The sequence below is a fragment of the Drosophila suzukii genome, chromosome 3 (assembly GCF_043229965.1).
Source record: "Drosophila suzukii chromosome 3, CBGP_Dsuzu_IsoJpt1.0, whole genome shotgun sequence".
Classification (NCBI taxonomy): Eukaryota; Metazoa; Arthropoda; class Insecta; order Diptera; family Drosophilidae; genus Drosophila; species Drosophila suzukii.
The window spans coordinates 72,863,262-72,886,228 of record NC_092082.1 but is presented as its reverse complement, the minus strand read 5'-3'; the positions used below and the strand labels follow the sequence as shown (position 1 = coordinate 72,886,228).

At 39.4% G+C, this 22,967-nt stretch overlaps 2 protein-coding genes across 4 annotated transcripts; both read right to left on the bottom strand.

Annotated features, from left to right (window-relative positions):
* Positions 1-188: 188 nt before the first annotated feature.
* Positions 189-2,304, bottom strand: LOC108011546 (beta-catenin-like protein 1). The gene is made up of 4 exons (XM_017076712.4): positions 2,203-2,304; positions 704-2,146; positions 451-646; positions 189-395 (listed from the first exon to the last, which is right to left on the bottom strand). The coding sequence occupies exons 1-4, from the start codon at positions 2,230-2,232 to the stop codon at positions 310-312; spliced, it is 1,755 nt and encodes a 584-aa protein (XP_016932201.4). The 5' UTR covers positions 2,233-2,304; the 3' UTR covers positions 189-309.
* A 6,280-nt stretch (positions 2,305-8,584) lies between these two features.
* ich (zinc finger protein ichor) lies at positions 8,585-22,576 on the bottom strand. Of its 3 annotated transcripts, none has more exons than XM_036817227.3 (3): positions 21,791-22,576; positions 21,430-21,572; positions 8,585-12,423 (listed from the first exon to the last, which is right to left on the bottom strand). In XM_036817227.3, exon 3 carries the CDS (start codon positions 12,336-12,338, stop codon positions 10,557-10,559), a length of 1,782 nt encoding a protein of 593 aa, XP_036673122.3. In that variant the 5' UTR covers positions 12,339-12,423; positions 21,430-21,572; positions 21,791-22,576; the 3' UTR covers positions 8,585-10,556. The 3 variants fall into 3 exon arrangements, with proteins under 3 accessions (XP_036673122.3, XP_065722549.2, XP_065722550.2); XM_065866477.2 differs by having other exon boundaries at positions 22,117-22,576; XM_065866478.2 differs by lacking the exon at positions 21,430-21,572.
* Between the last annotated feature and the right edge of the window lie 391 nt (positions 22,577-22,967).

Sequence of the window (22,967 nt, the reverse complement as noted above, 5' to 3'; positions counted from 1 at the left end):
AGAAAGAGGAAAGGAAAAAGGAGGAAAAGAAAGACATTTGCCCGAAGAAAGATTCGTCGGACAAGGGAAAAAAATAAACTATAGATAGTGGGTAACCATGAGGGATCTGCCCGATATTTTTTTAGTCACACCAACAACCAGAAGGAAGCCATTGTTGAAATTCAAAAGCCAATAACACACCACAAGAGTTTTATAGTTCAGAATTTATCGCCTTAAATTTCAGAAGTACATTTCTGACCAACTTTCTCGCACCTTTTAAAAAGTTTTAATTTTGTAATATTTCGGTTTTGTTTTATTGTGTGTTAGGCCTTAGAAACGATCGACTAGAGATAGTATGTGAGACTGCTCCTGTTCCCGCCAATCAGTGTCGCCATCGCCCAAGTTGCCAGCGTATTCTATAAAAGAAATTGGGTTTAATAATTGAGTAGGTCGTATGCTTTAGTTTATTACCTCTCATGATGCTACGAATGGTCTTCATGGATGCTCCGCGCAAGTTAAGGATCTGCAGAACTCGCTGCTTGACAGTGTCGCCGGTGGCACTGACCTCCAGCAGGATGTAGTCGATGCGCTGTAGCGTGAACAGGCCGCCGGTCAGCCGCTTAATGTAGTTGTTCTCCGCCTCCTCGTCCTCGTCAATGCTGGGATCCTGTGGGATAATGATTGTTATTAAATGATATCACATAAATATGGATTCCAGTCTTGCCTTGGCCTGCTGATCGATCTCCTTGTCAATGGCCTCCACCTTGGCCAGATACTTGAGATGCAGCTCAAGCAGGCGATCCACCTTCTCGTGATCGTTCTCTGTGAACTTGGCCAACATCCGCTGGCGATGAGTGCCCTTGCAGTTGCGCAGCATTGAGGCAATGACGGAGGTCACATGCTCCTCGTGCTCATCGGCTGAGATCAGTCGCTGCTTGTTGCGCTTGGGTGTTTTCATAAAGAGCGGAAAGATGGTGCGTAGGCCAAGAATTTCGACGAACTTGTTGCAGTTGTCCCTGCCATCCTGGCCAGCCATGGCATGGTCCAGAACCTTAAGGGAGCCGTTCCTCGACATTTTCTTCTCGCGCAGCATAAGGTTCATAAGCTGAAGGCCCTCCCCACTAAGAAATCTATCCCGGTTCTCACGGGCCATCAAGGCGGAACAGAGGCAATTGAACAGGTTTTGCATGTACTCCTGCTCCTCGTTGCTGGCGGGATCGTGTCTTTTGTAGACAGCAAGCTGTTGGAGCAAAACATCCACTCCATCAAGCGAACCCAGCAGCAATCTGTTGTCGTTCTCGGTTTGTATAAGGATGGATAGTATCTCGCTGCAGTACAGTTTGTTGGGATCGAAAGGGGACTTGCCGCGCAGGCGTTTCAGCAGCCAGGCCAGCAGTCCTTGCTCGGCAGCCTCTTTAACAAACTCCGAATCGATTTCAGTGAGGTTCTCCACTATGGCCAGGGTATTATGCACTCCATCGGCTTCCTCCTTGACCTGCTCGTTCAGTCGCTCCAGATTCTGGACGAGAAGAGCACAGATTTGTTCTTTCCTCAGGGCTTCTATCAAGGATTCGGCACCCTCTTGACTTTCGCCCAGAATATCCACATCTGTTACCTCCTGCAGCAGATCCACTACGGCCACTGCGATATCGGTGTTTTGATGTGACAGCAGTTCCAGCAAACTGTGCAGGCCGTGGAGTTCCACGAGGAGTGGGTACAGATCGGGAACCGTGGCCACGCCCTTCAGCTCCTGGATCACTGTGTGCAGCTCCACCTCCGAGTCCATGAACTTTTCGGGGCTGTCGGCGAACTTGATGCGCATCTCCTGGTTCTTCAGGTTGCGTTTCTCGAACACCAGGATCAGTTTCTTGAGACTCTGCTCGTCCAGAACATCGCCATCGGCCTCCTCGTTCTCCACATACTTGAGGATATTCAGGCGCTCCTCCTCGGTGAGTTCCGGATCGAATTCGAAGGCGGAAGTGCCGGTGGCACCGGAGGATCCCCCCGATGCTCCACCTTGCTTGGAATAGTGTGCCGACTCCTTGGCTTCGGCGATGCGCCGCATGCGTTTGGTTTTCTCATCGCCACCGCCCCGTTTTCCGTGCGAGGCCTCCAATTCGAAGTCATCCTCCTCGTCCTCGTGCGGACGCTTTGGCGTCTGTTCCGGCTACAGATGGGGAAGGTTTAAATGCGGTAATAACTCGGAAAACCCTTTATATTCACCTTAAACGCCAGCAGTTCGCCGATGTCCATTTTTGCGGTCTTAAAAAACAATTAGAGCTGGAACTAAAAGCGTTGGTTGTGCGATACTATCGAATGTGGCAGTGGGATAAAATGCACTAACGCGTGGGAAGCAGCTCCCAGAATTTGGTGCAGAACTTTGATGAAATCTGCTTAGCGGAGACTCAAGTCATTTAACCCTTATAGAATCTTAACGTTATACGGTTAACATTTTAAATGTTAATTCATCCACAGTTTAATTTATTACATAAAATTTTTTATAATTATTAAAATTAATTATTATATTAATTTAACTATCGTAGGAGGTGCATCATTTGATTTCGGAACTTATTTGCTTAAGAAACTAAAATTTCTGGGACAATTGGCAAGTGCTCTATTGGAAACATTTTTATTTTAGTTCTATATTGACTTAAAAAATATTGATTTTACATATTATAGACAAAACTACTTGTGATGCCTTTTAGTGACCATTATTTATGGAACTATAATTTCGTACTGGCAAACTCTAGGTCAAATGTTGGTTATATTTTGTATATAAATTACTACGAAATATTTCGCACAAATTGTCAATCTTCTGTAGAATACTTACTTTTGTATAAAATTTCGTTTAAAAAATATTCATCTTTATATTTATAATAAATACATTTTATATATAGAGTGTCTGTAAAGTTAGAATTTGTAAAAATTTGTCTTTTATAAAATTCAAAAACTTTTTTATATTTTTACTGGAATCCATGGACCATTTTCACCCAGCCTCTTAAGGGGCCTTTGCTTGATTTAGCCCTGCGCCTGCGACTATGACGACGAGTTTACATAAATTCCTAAAGGCCAAGCCCCAAAAATAAATTTACAACTGCTTTAAGCTCTGGCAATTCAACAAGTTGTTTCGGTCTATGTGTCTGTGTGGCTGTGTAAGTGACTGTGTGCTGGTGTGTGTGCTTTCTTCGAGCCAGTCTTTCTTTAAGCCAGTTCGTCAGCGTGATTTGGTGTTGTTGTTGCTGCCTTTGCAGTTGCCATTGGTATTGTTGCTGTGGCTGCTGCCGCTTTTTTTTTTACTCTTTTCTGGCTTGTTTCATGTTGACCCACTTTTGGAGGCAATACGTGAGCAGGAACAGTGGGCCAAAGAGGCGGTGAAAGCTCCCCGCTGAAGCTTAAAAATAAACAACTATTAAATTTTCATACATTCTATACATTAAAAAAAAATTGCTATTGAAATTCCTTTTTTTAATCTTAGTAATTTTTTAATACAAGAGACTTAAATAACTGGTAGATATTTTGCGGTTACGTTTTAACCAAATGAAGGGACTAAAAAATATAACTCTTGATTTAAAAAAAAATGGCAATGCTAAGTAAATACCATTTAAAATGAGGTGCCAGCCTAATGTATGTATGTACATAAATATAATTACATAATTCTGTTAGTAAAAAATAATTGCCTAGAAAAGTTAAGTTTGCTTTATTAATTTGTTGTATCAATGGCTAAAATGGTATTATTTTAGCTTTTAAATTTAAAAGAAATATATATTTGTTGTCAATTTGTTACAAATTAAATATTAATTAAAATAGACAACATAAAACCTATTATTTTGGAAAATATCGGTTCATATTTTTAGACACCTTTATAATTGATTTAAATTTTAAATGATTGCGATTTCTGTGACATCCTCCGTAATTGATTTATTTCTAGCTAGCTTTTTGATAGGTTGGCCCCACGGTGGCGGGCAAAAAAGTCATAAACTGAATTGCCAACAGGTTATGGCGACGACCACGAAGACGACGGATGGTTTTGTTGCTGTTGCTGTTGCTGTGGCTCGACTGCGAGTAGTAAAAAGGGCCATGACAGTGACACTTTGAAGTTTGAGGTTAAATCGCCAATGTTGTTGCCTTGGTCTTGCTCTCTGGTTGCATTGGTTGATATTTGTGGCTGTGGCAGTGGCTGTGCCTCTTGCCATATTCCCCAACATATTTCGTGCGGCATTATTGTGCTTCATCTGGCTTTTTCTGTTACTGTTTTGGCTGCTTATCCCCCCCCCCCCCCCCCCCCCCCCCTTTTTTTGTTTTCGTATAGCTTACACTGCCTTGCAGTGCACTGCAAATTCAAAAGACTTAGGCAACGAACTTGCCAAGAAATAACTTTGAACTCACGCATGCTCGCACGTTTTTATGTTTGGCTTATTAATTATTTTTTCGCTTGTCCACCACTCACACACACACAAAGAGCTCGGATTTGAAAAGTGAAATTTCAAAGTAGAACAAGCGGCAGCGGCAGCAACAACGCACGTTTAGAGGTTCCAATAAAAATGGGGTCACTTGTCGTTGGCCAGTCGGTGAGGTGGGGCCCGGCCCCCTCCCGAAAACCCCTACAAAACCCCCTTGAAACCCCACACTGACCACCGATCGCATAGATCACGCGCCGTCTCTTGTTGTTTTTGTTACTTCTGTAGTTGTTGCCGTTGTGCATTGTAAATTAATTGCAGTCGCGTCGCGTCTGTTTTGGATTTTTTTTGGCTTGAACCGTTCTCAACCAGTTTTCGGGCCATCCATCGTGTGTGCCATTAAAATGCACCACGAACTTGACAACGAAACGGAATAAATGGTGAAATATTTCTCTTCGAGCTTAAAGACTTTCCCTGTGACTAGATATAAGCACTAAGTTCTGGTATGTGATATTGGTAGAGATAAACAAGTTTCTTAATGTGGAATATACATTTTTTGGGGCTAACTCTGTATGCAAAATTGAGTTCTTTGCTTAACACAATGATATCTTAATCTTTATCAACAATAAAATAATTTAATTTTTCGGATGATACATTATTTTGAGCTTAAATTATGAATTTTCTTCTATTATTAAACCAAAGTATGGGAACCAAAGAAAAACACCTTTAAACATACATTTTAAATATTTTCTTTATTATGTTTTTATGTATAATTCTATGTAGTTAGTCATTATGACGCATTTTAAGCACCCAAGTAAATAATCAAATTGATTTTCTCTGTAAATTAATACCTACATATCCGGTGTTTTCTTGCCTTTGATCTTGTTACAAAGCTTTAAAAACTCCTTTGCCTTCTGATTTTTTGGTTCGTAACAATAATCAAGTTTAATTGCGTATTTCATAAGATTTTCGTTGTGCACTGTTTGCTTTTGCTGCTAATTAAAGTTCGCTGCTGAGCTGCAAGGAAAAAGAGCCATAACAAAACCAGAACAACACTTAAATATTAATTAATTGATTATAATGTTATTACAGACATGATTTATTCTCGTTAGAATCTTGGTCAGCCGATCGGCGAGGCGTGAATAAGTGCGGTGATTGTTGCAAAATCAAAAGTTGCACTTGGGTTATGAGTTTAATTCATTTAATTGCCAAAAAAAGAGCGAGTGCATAAATTATGAGAATTGCGAAATTTGTGCCAAACAAGTCCAAGTATGGATCTTCAGCTCGTCCACTTCCGGCACGCGATCCATTTCCGTTCTGCTTTGCCTTGCCCTCCCTCTACCGCCCCCACTTGCATCAATCAAAGTCTCAATCAAGAGCAAAAGTAATCAAAACTAACAGCAACAATATGGTTGAGGGGAAAAACACAATCCGAACAAATAGAGCCAGGCACACACACACAAATCATGGCCGTAAACAAAAAGGGAAGAAGTTGGGGCGACCAGAGCAAATAAGGCAAAATCGTTAAAAATAACAATATATATGTGGGTAAAAAATGGCATGGCAGAGGCAACGGCAATAGCAATGGGCCACAAACAAAAAGACAAACAACAATACACACACAAAATAGAAATGGAGAGCAACTTTCACCCAAGGTCATTGTGTCTTTAACTGCGCCACAGCACAAAACAGCCAGCCAGCAGCAACAACAGCAATGGCAGCAATAGCAGCAGCAACATCAACAGCAGCAACATCGGCAATAGCAACTAGCAACTAGCAACTTGCAACTGCTGGACAATATGAACATGCGACACGACACGATCGTCCAAGCGACCGACGCCCGATTTGCTATTTTGCACAAAAAACAAAGGCCAGAAAATGTAACCTTCGATGAGTGAATAAAGCATACCCTACCATTAGAAAAAAGGTACTTCCACTAGGTTAAAAAGGAGCTAAAAAACTGTCTTTAAAAAAGAATTTCGAAATAATACTGCTTAAATTTTCCATAACTTTGAGTTTATTGATTCATTTATTATATTTCTAAGTTAATAATACCAACTGAATTTCTTAGCCTTAGCTAAAGAGATCTGCTCACAATGAAAGCACACACACTGATAATAAAACTACACTATTTTTTTGGACTGTTAAAAAAATGCAAATGATTTCCTGTTTTTAACCCTTAGTATCAAACATCCACACCTAAGTTACTGCATCCTATCAAAGAGTAAAAAAAGACTAGCTAGCCTGATTGTCTGTCAAGTCGAGGAGTGAATCAGCGAAGGAACTGGAGAGTTCGAGGGGGGAAAAGTTATTTTCTTTTGGCTGCCTTTGCTACTGCATGTGCCAAAAATAAACTGAGGCAAATTGCAGTCTGAAGTTGCAAAAGCTGGTCTCCGCAGGCTGGGAAAGGTCGAGAGGAAACTGGCTGATCAGTTACTAGATTGTTCGTGTCGATTTTATGGGGATGTAATCACATAAGGAGCTGGAGTGCAAGCATTTCACATCCTTGAGCTCTTTTCGCTGACTGTACTTGCTCAACCTATTTATTTATTTTATTTCCTAACTAAAATATTAATTTATATATTAAACATATATATTTTTTAATTTTCTACACATTTTTTCTTTAACCTATTCTCTAAAGTATTTTGTCTCTTCATCTGCCATCTTAATCAATTATTCACTCTTAAGCTGCTTAGCCCAACCTAAATGTCTGTTTAGGCATCTCAATCTTGGGCACTTCAATCTGAGGGTTCCCCCATCATTCATATTATCCATGCCGACACCTTGATCTGGGTCATGCTTAGCCACATTGTTAGCTGGCTGCAATTAAGTGGCCGAAAAATAAAAGATGAGAGAGTGGAAAATTACTTTTAATTGACACAAAGTTTAATTAAAAATGAAGAAACCAGATAAAAGAAATTCCGCAGAAGTTTGTCTTTAACGTTTCTAATGCATTTCAAATTACATCATTAAGTTCTCTTTTGCCAAAATCTCCAAATTAATGACCTGAAGATAAATACAGAGAAAGAAATATGATAATAATTTTGGAAACCTTAAATTTTTATATCTTTAGCTAAATCTTTTATTACTTTTTTGGCAAAACTTTGAAAAAAAGGAAATTGATGTTTGGCTAGTAATTATATTTTGTTAATAAATTTTTAGAGCTGTTTACTATTTTATTAAACAAAATACATTTTTATAACCAAAGCTTAACCCATGACAGACGACGCTGAGCAACACGTAGCACAGTTTGATTAGAACAAAACGAAGCCACAGCAAAGGCAACAGAAGAGCAACATAAAAGCAACAGCAACAGCAGCCATGATGTTGCATAAATTTAAGTGCCACAGATACAAGGCGCAAGATACAGAAACGAGTTACAGATACATCAAGAAGCGGAGGCAGGCGCGCCAGAAGATGGGGTCTCTCCTCGGATTCAGAGTCGGCGGCATAGAAATGCGGATGCGAACTGGAGACCCCACTTCGCATATATATACACACACTATATGTATATATAAATATATATATATGTGGGTATGGTATATATCGGTGTCTACCTCCAGACGGGCTGCGGTGAAAGAGCAAAGTATCTTAGTATCTTAACATTTCAAATCCGCTGCGGTTCTCTGTGGAAACGAGTCTGGAAATTGGGTCAGTGGCACAGTATGCATGGCATTCTCCGTCTCCGTCTCTGTATCTGTATCTTTTACTGTATTCGTAGTCGTATCTGTGAGGTACATATCCACACAAATATCTATATATATATATATATATCCCCCACAACTGTGTGGGCTTCGTTTCTACGCCACTTCTTCGGTCTTTCTTTGGCTCTTTCTTCTGCGCCTGGCTTTCTTTGTGGTCAATATAATGATTCTGCCCGACTGGCTGGTTCGGTTTAGTTTGGTTTGGTTTCTTGGTCTCAACTTGACTTGGCTCGCATATTTTTGTGGCTACTACTCCATTTTATTTTTTTACTTTTGTGCCCGAACGTGCCTCAATGCTACGCCGTCAGGTTGCTAATGGGACCTTAAAAGCGGGTCCATGGGGCGTGTGAGGCATAAGCAATGGGGCAACACCCAAATGTCACTCACTTACCTTTGAGATTCCATCTAAAGCAGAAATTACCATGCACATTACTCATACGACATGTGGTGCGCAACAAAAGAGAAAAACACATGTACAATTGTAGGCTTAGTTTGTTTTGCACATTTTGAATGACATTTGAATTTATTTAAATATAATTAATTAAATATTAGGCATTACAATTACGAAATAAATATTTACAAATCGAAATGTGTTGAACAAAATTCAAGTTTGCTTTTGTAAAAATAAATAAAATTGCACGATAACTAAAATAACACAATTAATATTGTCTTTTGTTTATAGAAATTATACATACATTTTAAATTAGAATTAAACTAGTTTATGGTTTATTTAATTGTTGGTTTTTTTTCGGGTGCTGAGTGTGTCCAAGGATTAATGATAAATAATTTCGGGTATATCGAACATAATTTAAGGTTAAGATTAACGTTAAAACTTTAGCAACAAACTTTTTAAAAAACAAATTAACAACGCTTTACGATATTGGCTAAATTAAATCGAGTTTATTACTTGAGTACATTGCTAAACGATTTTCATCATTTCCATCGATTTCGGTTTAGATTTTTCTCCATTAACGTTTCATATATTTTGCAAACTGATTATTATGAATAATATTTTGCCAAGCCCGCTACAAATTCTTAGACCTATACATTTTTAAGTATAACGCTTTTCCATTGGTTTGTACATTTTAAAAGTAATTAATTTAAAATTGTTATTGCTTTTGCGTGATTAGTGTTAATTTAAATTGTAATTTGTATGCGTCACTATTTCAGTTTTCAACATGATGAGGTACAGACAACATTCAGAACTTTATACAACTTCCTCTCATTAACCTTCCTTAATTGGTATTATTGTCTAGATTGTTATTAGATACGATTTACCTGTGCCAGGACCTTTATTGCTCGAAGTTCGCGACCCTGCATCAAAACAGAACAACAGTTGCAGAATGACAATTGGACGCTTCGTTGTTCTTACATTGCTTGTGGTCTCTTTGGATTTTCGCTGTCTCTAAAGAACTGGATATGGTGTGCCATAAAGTGATTCTAAAGCTGATCTTGGTTAGAGGTAGTAGGTTGATGGTAATTTAACCTGTCAAAACTGAACTTTAGGATCTAAGAAGGGTAAGTAACCAAACTAAACGGAAGTATTGAACAAACAGGCTAGAAATTAGATTTTCTTTTAAGAATTTTTATTTCTTTTTAAAAAAATTACAAAAAAAACTTTCTAAGTAAAACCTTTAGTTTTTGACTTGTTTTTAACTATAAAATGTTGCTAAGTCTGATTTTTTTTTAACTATTTGGCATTTTTCTAACCCTTATTTTCACTCATTACGAATAAGCGAAGAGATCAAAAGCAACCAACAACAACGAATATCAAAAAGTGTGTGTATGCCACTGCGTGACCTTTTAGAGTTTTTCTATATAATCTGTTGATATATAGACTGAACAATCTCCGAGTTCTGAACGATACTCAGACATTATCCTGGCCAAGCACTGGCACACACGCACACAGAGAACGCAGGGAGAATGCACCCAGCACATCATTTAGATCCTTGGAGAATCCAAATTACAGAAAATTATAAGATTAACAAGAACTTTAACAAAACAAATAATATATCATTCGCTGACAAACTCTTAAGTGATATGAAAACAATTTGTAGGGTTTTTAGTGATTTGGAAAAGCTGCAAAAAAGTATTGCATACATTTAGGCACAATTTCAGGAGATTTGAAACCCCTAGACATTAGAGTGACTCTTCACACTTTTAGAAACCAAACTTGTTGTTTTTAGATCTACAAAGATTTTTCGAATCAATTCTCTAAATATCAGAGAGCAGGGATATATTTTGTTTATAATTTGGCTGATTTGGTAAGTATAAAACTTGCAGCTTCCAAAAATGAACTCCACAATATCAACTTTTTAAGGACGAATTTGAGGGGTTTCCCTTTTGGAAAAGCTGGGCTTTATACGAATTCCGTTCCCACCATATCTAATCTTAGTTTTCTGTGCTGCGCATGGCGCTTCTCCCTGGGAGATGCTACTTGGTTGTTCGGCTATAACATAAAGCTCGTGGAGGAGCGTCAGTCACGCCCAATTCTCTTGTGTATCTGTTGATGTTTGAGCAGGTGCGCCTTCTGGCGAAAGGCCTTGGCGCAGACGTCGCAGCGGAAGGGTTTCTCGCCCGTGTGGGTGCGCAGATGCACCTTGATGTTGGACTTGTTGAGGAATCCCCGATTGCAGATGCTGCACCGATGGACGGGCTTCTCCTTGCCCAGCAAACCACTCAGATCGCTGGCACTGAAGCCGGATGGTGAGATGGCGCTCATTTGGGGCGTGGTCGGTGGTCCACCACCCTCGCCCTGCTGCTGTTGTTGTTGCTGCTGCTGCTGTTGCTGCTGGTTGGACTTCTTCTGGGATCGGGATCTCTTGGCCTTGGGCGCACCACTTCTCATCTCCGAACCCGTCGTGCTTGCCGTCGTCGTATGCGGATAGTTGCCCAAGAGATCTGGGGAACACAGGCCATTATCCTTGAGGGACAGACCGGAATTCTGCATGGAGTAGCCACCCTGCTGATGGGGATGATTCCCCGTCGCCTGGTTATTGGTCGGATTGCTTAAATACCGCGGATTGATCATCAGACCGTTGGGGTTGTCCGTTGTGCTGACCACCGAACCGGGTGGACTGCAACTGCTGCTGGTGGCCGCCGCCAGTTCGTTGCAGTACGAGGTAGATGTGGGCGCCTGGGGATCCCCTTTGATCCCCGCTCCAGGATTTCCGGCTCCTCCTCCTCCTGAGGAATTACCATTGGGTGGACCATTCTGCAGCCTATTCTGCAGCAGGGGCATATATCCGTGGCTCAGTAAACTCTGGAGCGTGGAACTGCTGGCGTGCATGGGCAGCGGACTGTGTGGCAGCATGAAATCCCCCAGGGAATCCTGCTGCGACACCAGAACCTTGGCCGACTCCTGCTGTATGCAATTGCCATCGATCCAGGCATCGAGATCCATCCAGCTGTCCCGCGTATCGTTGTTATCATCCTTGTCCAGCTGATTGGGCACCGTGGTGTCCGCAATGGCGGAACCTATAATGGCGGCTATATCATCTATGGAGTTCATGTCCACATACTCCGTCAGATCCTTGTAGATTCGAACGCCGGAATTGTGCAGGGAATCGGCCACCTGATCGATGGGCGTTAAGGTGGCTATGCTGGGATTGCCGGCTCCAGAACCACCATTAACCGACGATCCCGAGCCGGAACCATTCATCACACAGCTATCGGCCACCGAGTAAAGCTTAGAATCTAGTTGACTATCGGCGAAGAGCTTCACGTCCGCCAGGCAGGCATCGTTGCCCCCACCGCCACTCCCACTTAGGACACTTTCTGGTAAGCAGGTGGAGGAGGAGACTATGTTGTGCTCGTTGGAGTTGGAGCTGCTATTGCTGCCCCCATTCGATTGCGTGGTGGATGTGGGATTCGATTGGTTGTTCTGCGGGTGATAGGCACTCTGCATGTAGTTGTTGTTGCTCTCATCCGGCAGCCGTTGGGCGATGGCATGGTAATGGTGGCCGGAGATCCCATTGATGGACAGGTGGCCCGTGTAGCCGGTGAAGGGCGGCAGAGGTTTCAGATCGGACAATGCATTCAGGGACGATCCGTTCAGCAACAGATTGTCCAGGACGTCCAGCGAGTTCTTCTGATCCGCATCGCTGGGCAGGGAGTCCAGGTCGTGCTCCAGCAACAGCTTGTGCCCATCGAGCAGATACTGATCCTGGGCAGAGGTCTGGGGCGGTCCCCAGCATGGGCTCATCAGCAGGCTCTCAACTTCCGATTCACTTGGGCCGTTCATGCTGCAAAACTTCATTGTCAGTGGACCCAGGCGATCGAGGCGAATCTTCCGGCGATCCGAGGGTTGTCAGATCCTGCGCTATCCAAGGGCCAAGTTTTAGCTGGAAAAATATTAGATAAGGAGTCGCATAAGTTTAGAAAAACATTCGGTTAGCGCTATCTACTTAATACGTTATGAGAACTAATCTTTAACTACTCTTTAGTATTACAAAAAATACGTTAGCCCTTTTTTATATTTGGTTAATATTCCTTGAAATAAAATATCTAATTATATTCAGAGTACTTTTTATTAAGATTTATACCATTATAACTCTGAATTAAAACATAATCTTGGTTTATCTTAATTATAATTTCTTTAAAATCTATAAGTTCCAATACCAATCTTACTTCATTCATCAAAATTAAGCTTGGCCCACTGATCCATTCTTAGATAAAAGATCTTGGAAATCAAATACATATTATCTCTAAGACAACGAATAAGCTTGGAACACAATTAAGCTTATACTAGCCATCCTCTGTGATGACCCCACCTCTATATAATTAATATCAGGTTCCTACCGACCCAACCCCACCACCTTGCCTCCCTGCACTTGCTAACAACCTGACACATCGATCCCGACCCACTGATAGCTTTTACTAATGATTCTTTAATATGAAAATATTAAACAAAACTACGGCCCGCCCGTTGACCAAAAATATATTTTTCCACGGTGCTTCCCCAATCCCCAATCCCCAATCCCCTTCCTATATCCCCAGCCCAAAATAGAGATTAGGTTAAGACATTCGATAAGCCTTAATGTCCGTAAACAAGAAGAAGCAGAAGCGGCGGCATGGGATGCATAGGAAAACGAAGAAGAAACTAAAATCGATACCAGAATCGGCCAATAATAATTTCCAACCGGTATTTGGGTCAAAACATTAATAATCAGTTAAATTAGCATATAAATTGGTGGCGATAGAGCGAGAGGGGTGTACAAAGCGGGAAAGAGAACGCATTTGGCTACGAATGTGTGATCGTATTCGATATTTGTATTTCGATGGTGCACGCTTGATTGGAACCCAAGTGGAAGTTCTCCACCAAAGCGACATCATATGAAAGACCGACAATGAAAGCACAACCTAAAACACACAGGTGTAGACCCAAAAAACCAAGGGAAGAAGAAGCAATGTCGACCCACACTAAACACTGACAATTATACACACTGGAAATTTTAATAAAATACTTTCGATCTAAAACTTTTTACAATTTATTGATCTCGGGATTAAAGGTTTCATTTTTTGAGTACTGAAATTAACAATTTCAAAGTACTAAAATATTCTTAATAGATCTATAATTTTTCTGAGTGTATAAGTTCATTTGGTTAACTAGTTGGAACACAAAACGAAATGAAATGAAAGAAACGGTAAAGCAACAACACTCCCCCCTTTTTCTCTCTCTCTCTCTCTCTTTTGTGCATAAACAGTTAACTTGATTTCGAGGCTTGGCAAGAAAGAAGAAGACGAAGAAGGTGAAGAAGAGGCAGACGGAAAGGCAGAAATCAAAGCTAGACACTGTCCAGCTGCAAAGAGAAAATTTCGCTTTCAACAGGTTGGCGCTGGATCTACCAGCAACATGTTGCGCTAGCATGCGGAAAGAAGAAGAAGACGAAGAAGAAGCGGCAACAGCGGCTCAGTCAACGTCGGCGTCAAGCCAGGTAAGCAGGCGCAGCTAAGCGTGGCGGCAGAGCAGCGACCGCGGCAGCAAAACTACCGTTAGCCGAGAGACGACAAGAAGAGACCTGCTGACATACTTCCGCGATCGGCAAAACCCGAACCGCTGTTGCCGAAGCCCGGCTTTTCTCTCGCTCTCTGTGGGTATCTCTCTCATTCGCTCTTTCTCTGTGCCATTGTAATTGTGGAGTTTTTGGATGCTCATGCTCATTCTCATTACCAAGTTTTGGTTGGCACAGTTATGGGGGATTTTTGTTTTTGTTTCAAGCCCGACTTTGATTTTATGAATTTCTGAATTCCAATCAGTACACCAAGGGAAAAATACCAGATAAAATAAATATGAAAAAGTGATTTTTTATTTAGGTATAATAAATAAAATGAGATATTTTTTCGATAATCATAAAAATATGGAAACTATATTATGAAAAATGTATCTAGGAATTATAGGATATTCTCTAAATTGTACTAGGTATATAGGAGGGTAAATCAAATAATATCCATTTCTGGGAAATATTTATAAATATAATTAATACCAAATTAATAAAATTGTACCAACAAAAAAATTTGGACCGATTCCCCTTGTATTAAATAGAAGATACATTAGAATTTAAATGTATTTTTTCTTGTGGATGATCCAATTTAAAGATCCAGCTTTCTTGCGAACTTCCATCTTAGTAAACTTAAAATCACATTAAACATTCTTACTATTATCCCAATAGTTCGAGTGTACTTTGGGCGTGCTATAGGCCTGAGTGAATCGGGAATTAAAATTGGCGTGAAATATTTTATGGCAAACAAAAACGCCACTCATTCTCACCCCCATTCCGATTCAGATGCCGTATTCTATATCTGAATCTGAGTATCCCATTGTTATTGTTTGACTGCGCGTCAGATTTTACACATTTTTGTTTGGCCGGCGCTTTATTGTTACTTCTGCATGAGCATTTTTCTTTTAATGAGCCACATTGTAACGGTGGTCCGCTGCTCCGTTTGCATTTGAATGCCCACCGTCCCACAGACACAGATACACACATACACACACACACATACACCCACTTGGGAGCGCACACCTGAGAGACCCCAACACCATCACACGAATTGCGGGGGCGCGCCGCACAATGGGCCTCTATTGTAATTTAGGCTTGTAAATGGTCAGCAGGCCGCACAATGGACAATGTCAGCCGACGGAGATCGGCTGCGGGGGCATTATAATTACTGCTATGTCAGTCAAGCGGGCTGAAAACCTTTAACGGTTATTCCGAACGAATTAGTGCGAATTTTTGACAGCCGAGTGATTTTATGAGCTTAGCTTATATAGTTTATATATAGCTTAATGTGTGGCTGTTGGGTGTTAGATTTTGGTAAATAGTTCAATTATAAGTGAGAACTAAGTTAAAGTAAATTATCATATTACACTGTTATTATTACGAACTCACAACAAAAGACTTAAGAAACGAACTTTATAATCTAGTAGGTTGTTAAATACTGACCTACATGATAAATTGGTTAAGATGATGGTATAGCCAATGAAAAAATTCCATAAATATATGAAAATTTATAGAATTACTCAAGAAACTATCTCCAATTAGCTAAATGATCTGCTACACCAACTCACAGATCCCACAGATAGCCCTGCAGTATCCGTTCACAATCGCCCTCAAATTCCCTTGGACAATTGATCGGCCAACTATCTCGGGTCGAAGACAAAAAAATAACTTACTTAACCATCTAACAGGCAACTAAATGTCTGACCCGAGCAATTGACCAGCGAAATGAACTCTAAACCGCATCAACAACACGACCGGCAACAACAGCTGCTGATCAGATGGAAATTGAGTTCTTAACGTTTCCTAGAAAACTCGAACGGAAATTGGTCTTAACCTTTGGCGGCAATCAACTTCCGTTTAAATGTTCGAACACGATGCGGCGGCAAAGGTCAAAACGTTTTGGCCAAAGTCAAGCTGCAAACACTTTCCCCCCGCCTCCTCACGGACCCGAAAATGAAAAGAAAAATCAGGTCGGCATTGGTGTTTTTCTGCGGGGCTGCTGCGGGAAGCGGATCGCTGGAAAAGCGAATGAAAAATTATTTGATTGCAAAATTTACAACCGCAAAAAAAAAGAAAAACCGCACGTACCCAGCTTCCACTATAGTAAGATGGAAAAAAAAAACTTTGACCAAGACCGAGAAGCCGAAAAAAAGCCTCGGAAACGTGTGGCTTGCATTGAGGTCGCCATCAGTCATTGAAGGTTTGCGAGGCTGTGAGCTTGCCCCGCCCCGCCCCTCTTCACCCGCCCCTGCCCCATCTATCTTGGCCCACTCGGATGTGGATGCAACAAATTGTTGGCAGTGAAAAACGAACGAGTCGAGAAACGAACCAACTTCAGTTGGCCAGTCCGCCGCCTGTATACTCTTGGGTGCTTTTTCTGTAATAAGCCGATTTAAATTCTATGGTAAGTGCCTGTCTGGGTTATCAAATCAAAGGGGATTCAGAAGTCTGGGACTTTTAGTTAATATTCCTTAGATAACTGACCTATTTCCAAAGTGTTTTCAATTTTATTTTGTTTAGGTATCTAAAGGTATTGCATCTTTAAGAAGACCTTGGAAAGGCTAATCACTTATTAAATACTTTATTTATAAGGTTATCTAAAGAAGATTCAGAAGTCTGGGACTTTTAGTTAATATTCCTTAGATAACTGACCTATTTCCAGAGTGGGTTCATTCTTATTTTGTTTAGGTATCTAAAGGAATTGCATCTTTAAGAAAGGCTAATCACTTATTAAACACATTCCTTACAAGGCTAACCAAAGAAGACCTTAAAAAGTGATGATCACTTATGAAATATGTTCTTTATAAGGTTGCTTTAAAGAAAAAGTAGTGTATTCAGATAGTGAGATACCGCCTAACTGGAAACTGAAAACATAAAACTGGGAAACTAGCAGTCAGCGGTGGGAAACGTGCTCGGTTCTTAATTCTTGATTCTGTGCTCTTGGTTCCAGTTCTTCATCTCCTTGGCAGCTGCGCACTTGACCGCACATGTGGCACGTGTGCTGGATGGCATAAGCTGGATACTGGATGGCCGAGCTGTAAGAATTGTGGCATGCCCCTCCGTTAGCCCCCTCTGGAATGAGTAACTAACCCAGAGACAGACGGGGAACCAAAGCCAAGCCCATCTGCAGACTGGTCAACAAATAGGCGCAGCACTTCGCTACAGACGCTATCAAAATCTTGTTTTCTCAAGTGGATACAGAAAGAAATTTGGTGTTGAGATCAGTTAAAGATTTGTTCATGTATCAGGAAATAAGAATTATAGCAAGGACCTTATTTTTTGTAAATTGGCTAAAGATTTTGATCTATAAAATATTTTATCGTCTTAGTTTCAATAGAATAATTTTGAGGAATAACTTAATATTGATTGTTTTCCTCAGTGTTTATTGAGGAACATGGTCAAGAATACTTTAGCAAATGGGTGGGCGTGCCTGTTGTATATCAAATGAAGTGCTTGTATCCATCTATCTGCACATGAATTGTGTTGTTCGAGGTGTAAACTAGGTTTTAAATTAACTAGTCTAGATGGGAAGAGGAAAACGAGAATTTGATGGTTTCGTTTGCTCTACATAACTTTAAAAACCCGTTTAGACTTGGGTAAATGGGTAATTAATTTAAATATTTATGTATAAACTAGGGAATACAAAATTCCTAGCATTCATTAACTGAGTTTTTCCTCCCAAACCTTTCTGAATATTACTGTATCTTTTCTCTCCCCACATCTGTTTAATCTTTCCTTAAACTCTTGTGGTTTTTATCGCCTGCTGTTTGTTTTGGCCATGAATGAACTTCTGGCACAGCAATTTGCTCTGGTCGGCACTTGACTCGCCTCGACATAACTCTTCCCCGAGACCCTGGTCTCTTGGGGAACTACAACTGCCGTTAGCTTCCACGGCCTCCACTCCCTTTTTGTGGCCAACATGTGTCCAACAGGCCAGATGACAAGCTGGCGATGGCGATAAGGCCGGCTCTCCGAACGGAAAGCCCCGCAGGAAGGCTTGGCGATACTTTTATGACCGAGGCTGTATATATGTGAAAGAGATGTACCGGCAATGGACCCTCCACACAGCGAATCCAAGTCCAAATCCACTCCCTGGAGGGAGTCCAGTAACAACTATGCAAATTTTTGTGTATTTTTTATGATGCTTAACTATTTTTAGTCGCTTTTTTTTCCAGCTAGTTTCTTGTTGTTATTTAAATGGTGTGGAGTATCTGTGTGTGCGTGTCGAGACTCTATTATTATTATTATTTTTTCGTGGGTTTGTTGTGGTCATCGGAGAGCAGCAGAGGCAACCATAACAACAACCACAATGACAACATGTCTGGCAAGTCCCAAAAAGCATTGCCCAGGTCAGCGAACTTTTTTCCTATCCGCTGCCTTTGTGAATAATATTTGCGTATTTGCGTAGTTTATTCCATTTGTAGTTGTATATTCCCTTTGTTGTGCAGCTAAATGTGCAAATTAAACAAAAAAAGTTGTGGGATAGGAAGACTCCTTCTTAGCAGTTGGCGGTTTAGAAATATTTCTGAATTCATACATACATATTTGCCAAATTATTTGATCATCTTTGGTTCTTAAGTAATGATCAGCTAATGACTGAAGTTGATTGGGCGGTTTATTGTTGGGGATCTTTGCCTCTAAAAGGGAACTTTTGTAGGTTTGTGAATATCTTGATTAATGGTCCTGTTACTTAAGTTCTTAATTTGTCGAATAGTATAAATACTTAAAATAATATAAGGGATATTAAACAAATATATTTTAAATGTTGCTTTATAAGGCTTATAATAATAATAAAGAAATAACCACAAAAGAAATTAAGCAAAGCCTAACAACTTTAGTTCCAGCTGAAATTTTCTCATTTCCCGAATTAGTGACCTAATTAATGCAGTTCCTTAATTATCTGAAAGCTCATGGTTAAGCCAAGCTCAAGAACTTAATTTTGTTACAACTCTTGTAATTGATATGTTATGCTCGCCTCCTCATTTTCGGTCTTCACGGGAACAAAACCTCCTTAACCCAGCACACCTCTTAATTAAAGATCGAATCGGAGCCGATTGTGATCTCAATTTTGAAATTCAATTAAAAACGAATGAAGAAAAGCTGAAAATTTGAAGGAAAGATATGAAAACAACAACGAAAATCTTTAACCCAAAATGCAACTTAATGCTTAGCGAATTGGTTACGCTCATTGACGCTGCCAGACAGCTGGAAGAGTTGCTGATGCTCTTGAAGGTGATGTTGCTGCTGGGCCTACTTCATATACCAACGCGCTCTGGCCTACACTGAGAAAAACTATAGGAGGAAATAGCCCAAAGTTAAAGCTCCCGATTTTTATAATAAGTATGTTTAAATAAAACTTTATATACTTAAGTTTTATTCTTTCAAAAGCAAGCTTGTTCATTAAAAAAAGATAAAAGCAATTATCACAAATTGAATAAAACTCATCGAATTTTATTTAAAAAATAAGAAGTTATTAAACCAAAAACTATTATTTTTCAATGCAATATTTAATTTAATCAGGAATAATATTTATGTATTAAATAAAAATTAATATATTAAAGTTGTATTCTTTGAAAAGCAAACTTGTTCAATAAAATATAGGTAAAAACAAATTGATAAAAACTCTATGAATTTTATTTAAAAACTAAGAATTTAATAAACCAAAAACCATTATTTTTCAATATAATATTCTTTTTACTAAACAATAATGTTGTGAAATAAATTTTGTAATTATTTATTTAATAAATTACATTTTTCTCATAATATTTGTTCCAAGTGTATATCTATCTTTACCGCTTTGCTTTGTTTTGGGGGAATTGCCGCTTGCTGAATGAGTAAGCGTAATTTTGCGTCATCTAACGGTACAAACCGCCGCTACTGTTGTTGTTGTTGTTGCTGCCATTGTTGCTGTAGCTTTTTTTTTAATTTTTTGGCTGCCATTGCCATTCCGTTCTTACCAACCGATTGTTGTTGTATTTTAGACCATTTTTGTCAGACAAACAAACGGTTTTATGATTTATTTTTAGCCCATCCAACGGCTTGGCAACAGTAGCAGTTCCCCTCCCCCTCACCTCTTAACTGCCCCCTTCCTTTTACCAAAAAATATAAAAAACATTTAAGTGCTAGCTGTAAAGCGAAGAGAGGAGAATCACAACTTTTTACTTCCGACTGCAGTGGGGAAGTTCGTTTTGAGGTCGCCTAAAGACGCTTAATTGTTTCGGAACCATTATATTTTCCAGCTTGTGGATTTTCGGCTGCACATTGCGCATACGTCATGTGGGAAGTGCCGGTTTAATCCGATCAACTAAATAAGTTTGTTTGAGGAATCTTGGAGAAAGGGGAATACAATTATAAACATTTTTAGGTGGGTGTTTTCAATGTTATAGAAATAAATCTAAATATATAAATCTAAAGTCAAGAAAACACTATTATGAAAATCTTTTCAAAAAGAGGGTTTGACTACCCAAGTATTTAAAAATTTATAAAATATATATATATATAATAAATAAATCCCAAGTCTTTAATGCTGCATATTTTTAGTTCTTTAAATAACTTATTTTTTTTTTAACTTAAAAAAAATATGATATTTAAAGAAAAATCGAGATCTTCCTGATGATAATCCACAATTGTTGTATTGCCAATATAATATAATATATAATATTGACATCTGGTCAATTAATAATAAATTGTGTATAAGATGCTAAACATATTTTCATAGTGAGATCATATTTGTATGATTTGTCACCAAGAAGTCACAGAAAAATCTAGATGTTTAAAAACACTCCTAGGGATAGATTCCAAAGGGATTATAGAATTTTAAACACATTAAAATATATGCATGTGTATTATATAAAACACAAAGGTAGTTATGTTGCCTGTAAATTATTCTGTCAGCGAACCCAAAGAAAATATAGCTTGTTAGACTAATAAGAACACATTTTTGCAATAGTTTCTTCACCCCGACGAACGAACCCAGCGCCAAATTCCATTCCCAGTTCTAATTAGCATTGTATCCATCTCGGGATACAGCCTTGTCACTGCCCATTAGTAGTATGTGAATTTCACAATTGTCATACCTAAGTGGAGCCCTACAGGCGGTACCCTATTACACATCCCCCACCTTCCCGATCCACCTGCCTGTCTATAGGCCGTCTATTTGTATTTCATAACAGGTGAGTAATATACGAACATATCGGAAACGATTTCGGTCAATGACTTTTGCCTGATTTGTTTATAAGCAAGAATTGAGAATATTCTTCTTATTCGCGAGGCCGTTGACTTGAGGAATTTCGGTTTGTTTGGTTTTTGGATTGGCTTGGTGTTGGGGTAGAAGATTCATTGATTACTTACTGTTACGAAATTGCAGCTTTAGCTAATAGACATTTTGAAAATAATATTCAAAAATTAATTAACGTTTTCTGTAAGTTGTTCGTTGGATGTTACTGTTTCGGTTTTTGTTTGCGATAATCCGTGTTCAATTATATATGATAATCCTTGGGGTTGTAAGTTAAGAATCCTTTATTAGCTTGGCGTTTGTATAAAGTTTGCGATTGTATTTATAGCTTGATTTCGAAACATTGAAGTGAAGAAGCAGTGGAATTAAAATAGATTATAGGCCATCACCAAGAGAGAACAAATTAAAAACCAACACCGAATGCGGGTAAGGTAGAAAATGTGTGGTAAATAAAAAATAACATTTTTGTATACTCACAAAAACAATGGGAGGAAGACATAAAACTATGCATAAAATAATGAACGGGTAGTAGTACGAGTAGATTGTTTATTATGTGTGGGATAAAGATATAAATTGCAACCCTGCAATCTGGGATGATAGTTCCGTAGTGAAAAGTGGTTTAATTTAGATTGCTTTCCAATATTCTTGGTTTTTTATTTGTTTCTTTTCTGCTTGCAGTATGTACAATGGGGTCAACGCAGCTGATTTCCGGGTTAAAATATTTACAACAGCGTTTTTTTTGGGAGTATTTAGCATGTGTAATATTATTTATTTATTTTGTAGAATTTGTTTTGAATTTTAACTTTTTGTTAAGCGTATTTCCTTTTGTATTGCACTGTTTTTTTTTGTTCACTTTTAGCACTGTGTTGGGAATTTTAGTAGTTGGATATGGAATGTATTTGACAATTTCTTAAACTTTTTGTCAACCATTTTCACAATTTTTTAGCCACATTTTATCGATATTTTAAAATTTTGCGTTTTTGTTCACTTCTTTTTTTATCTCTCTTTCTTTTGTTATTTTTGCTGTGGGCTTGTTCTAATTTCTGTTGCTTGCTCTTTCGATTATTGCCACTTCACATGTTCGCCACACTGTATCTGTATCTCTGTATCTCTGTGGATGTAAGCGATGAGGAGGAAGAAGTCCACGTCCACGTCCACAATCAAATCGAACCGAACCGCGAAAAAACGCTGAAACGCAGACACTGGGTGCGCACAAATCCGCAGACGTCAACGGTAGAAAGCCAACTGTGCGCAGGCGCAACACGAAAAGAAATTTCCGAGCCAAGAAGTTCAACGGCGACGTCGACGTCGGCGCAGGCAGCGAAGCGATCCGATGCGAGCAGCAACCGCTGTGCAGATACAAAGATACAAATCACGATCGGAGAGCGAGAGCCGGAGAGTATGGGCACAACATGTTCGATACGAAAACCTCGGCTTGAGCCGGCCAACATGTTCGATTGTTGGCAACAGGTCAGTTCGAGGCAGTTCAAAGTCAAAGTCAGGGCTAAGTTTGTTTATCTTGCTGAAACCTCGACAAAAGCATACGATTTTGGATGTTTGTGAACTACATTAAAATATATCTCAGTATTATAATTTAATTTTTTAACTATTATTTTTTATTTTTTATTATTCAGTACTAAGACAGTTTTTTTGT

Bases quoted from the DNA above. Each gene is read 5' to 3' on its own strand.
- LOC108011546 (XM_017076712.4), bottom strand. From the start codon at position 2,232: ATGGACATCGGCGAACTGCTGGCGTTTAAG. The intron at 2,147-2,202 runs GTGAATATAAAG...CCCCATCTGTAG, and splicing joins GCGAACTGCTGGCGTTTAAG to CCGGAACAGACGCCAAAGCG. The intron at 647-703 runs GCAAGACTGGAA...ATTATCCCACAG, and splicing joins AGATCGATCAGCAGGCCAAG to GATCCCAGCATTGACGAGGA.
- ich (XM_036817227.3), bottom strand. From the start codon at position 12,338: ATGAAGTTTTGCAGCATGAACGGCCCAAGTGAATCGGAAGTTGAGAGC.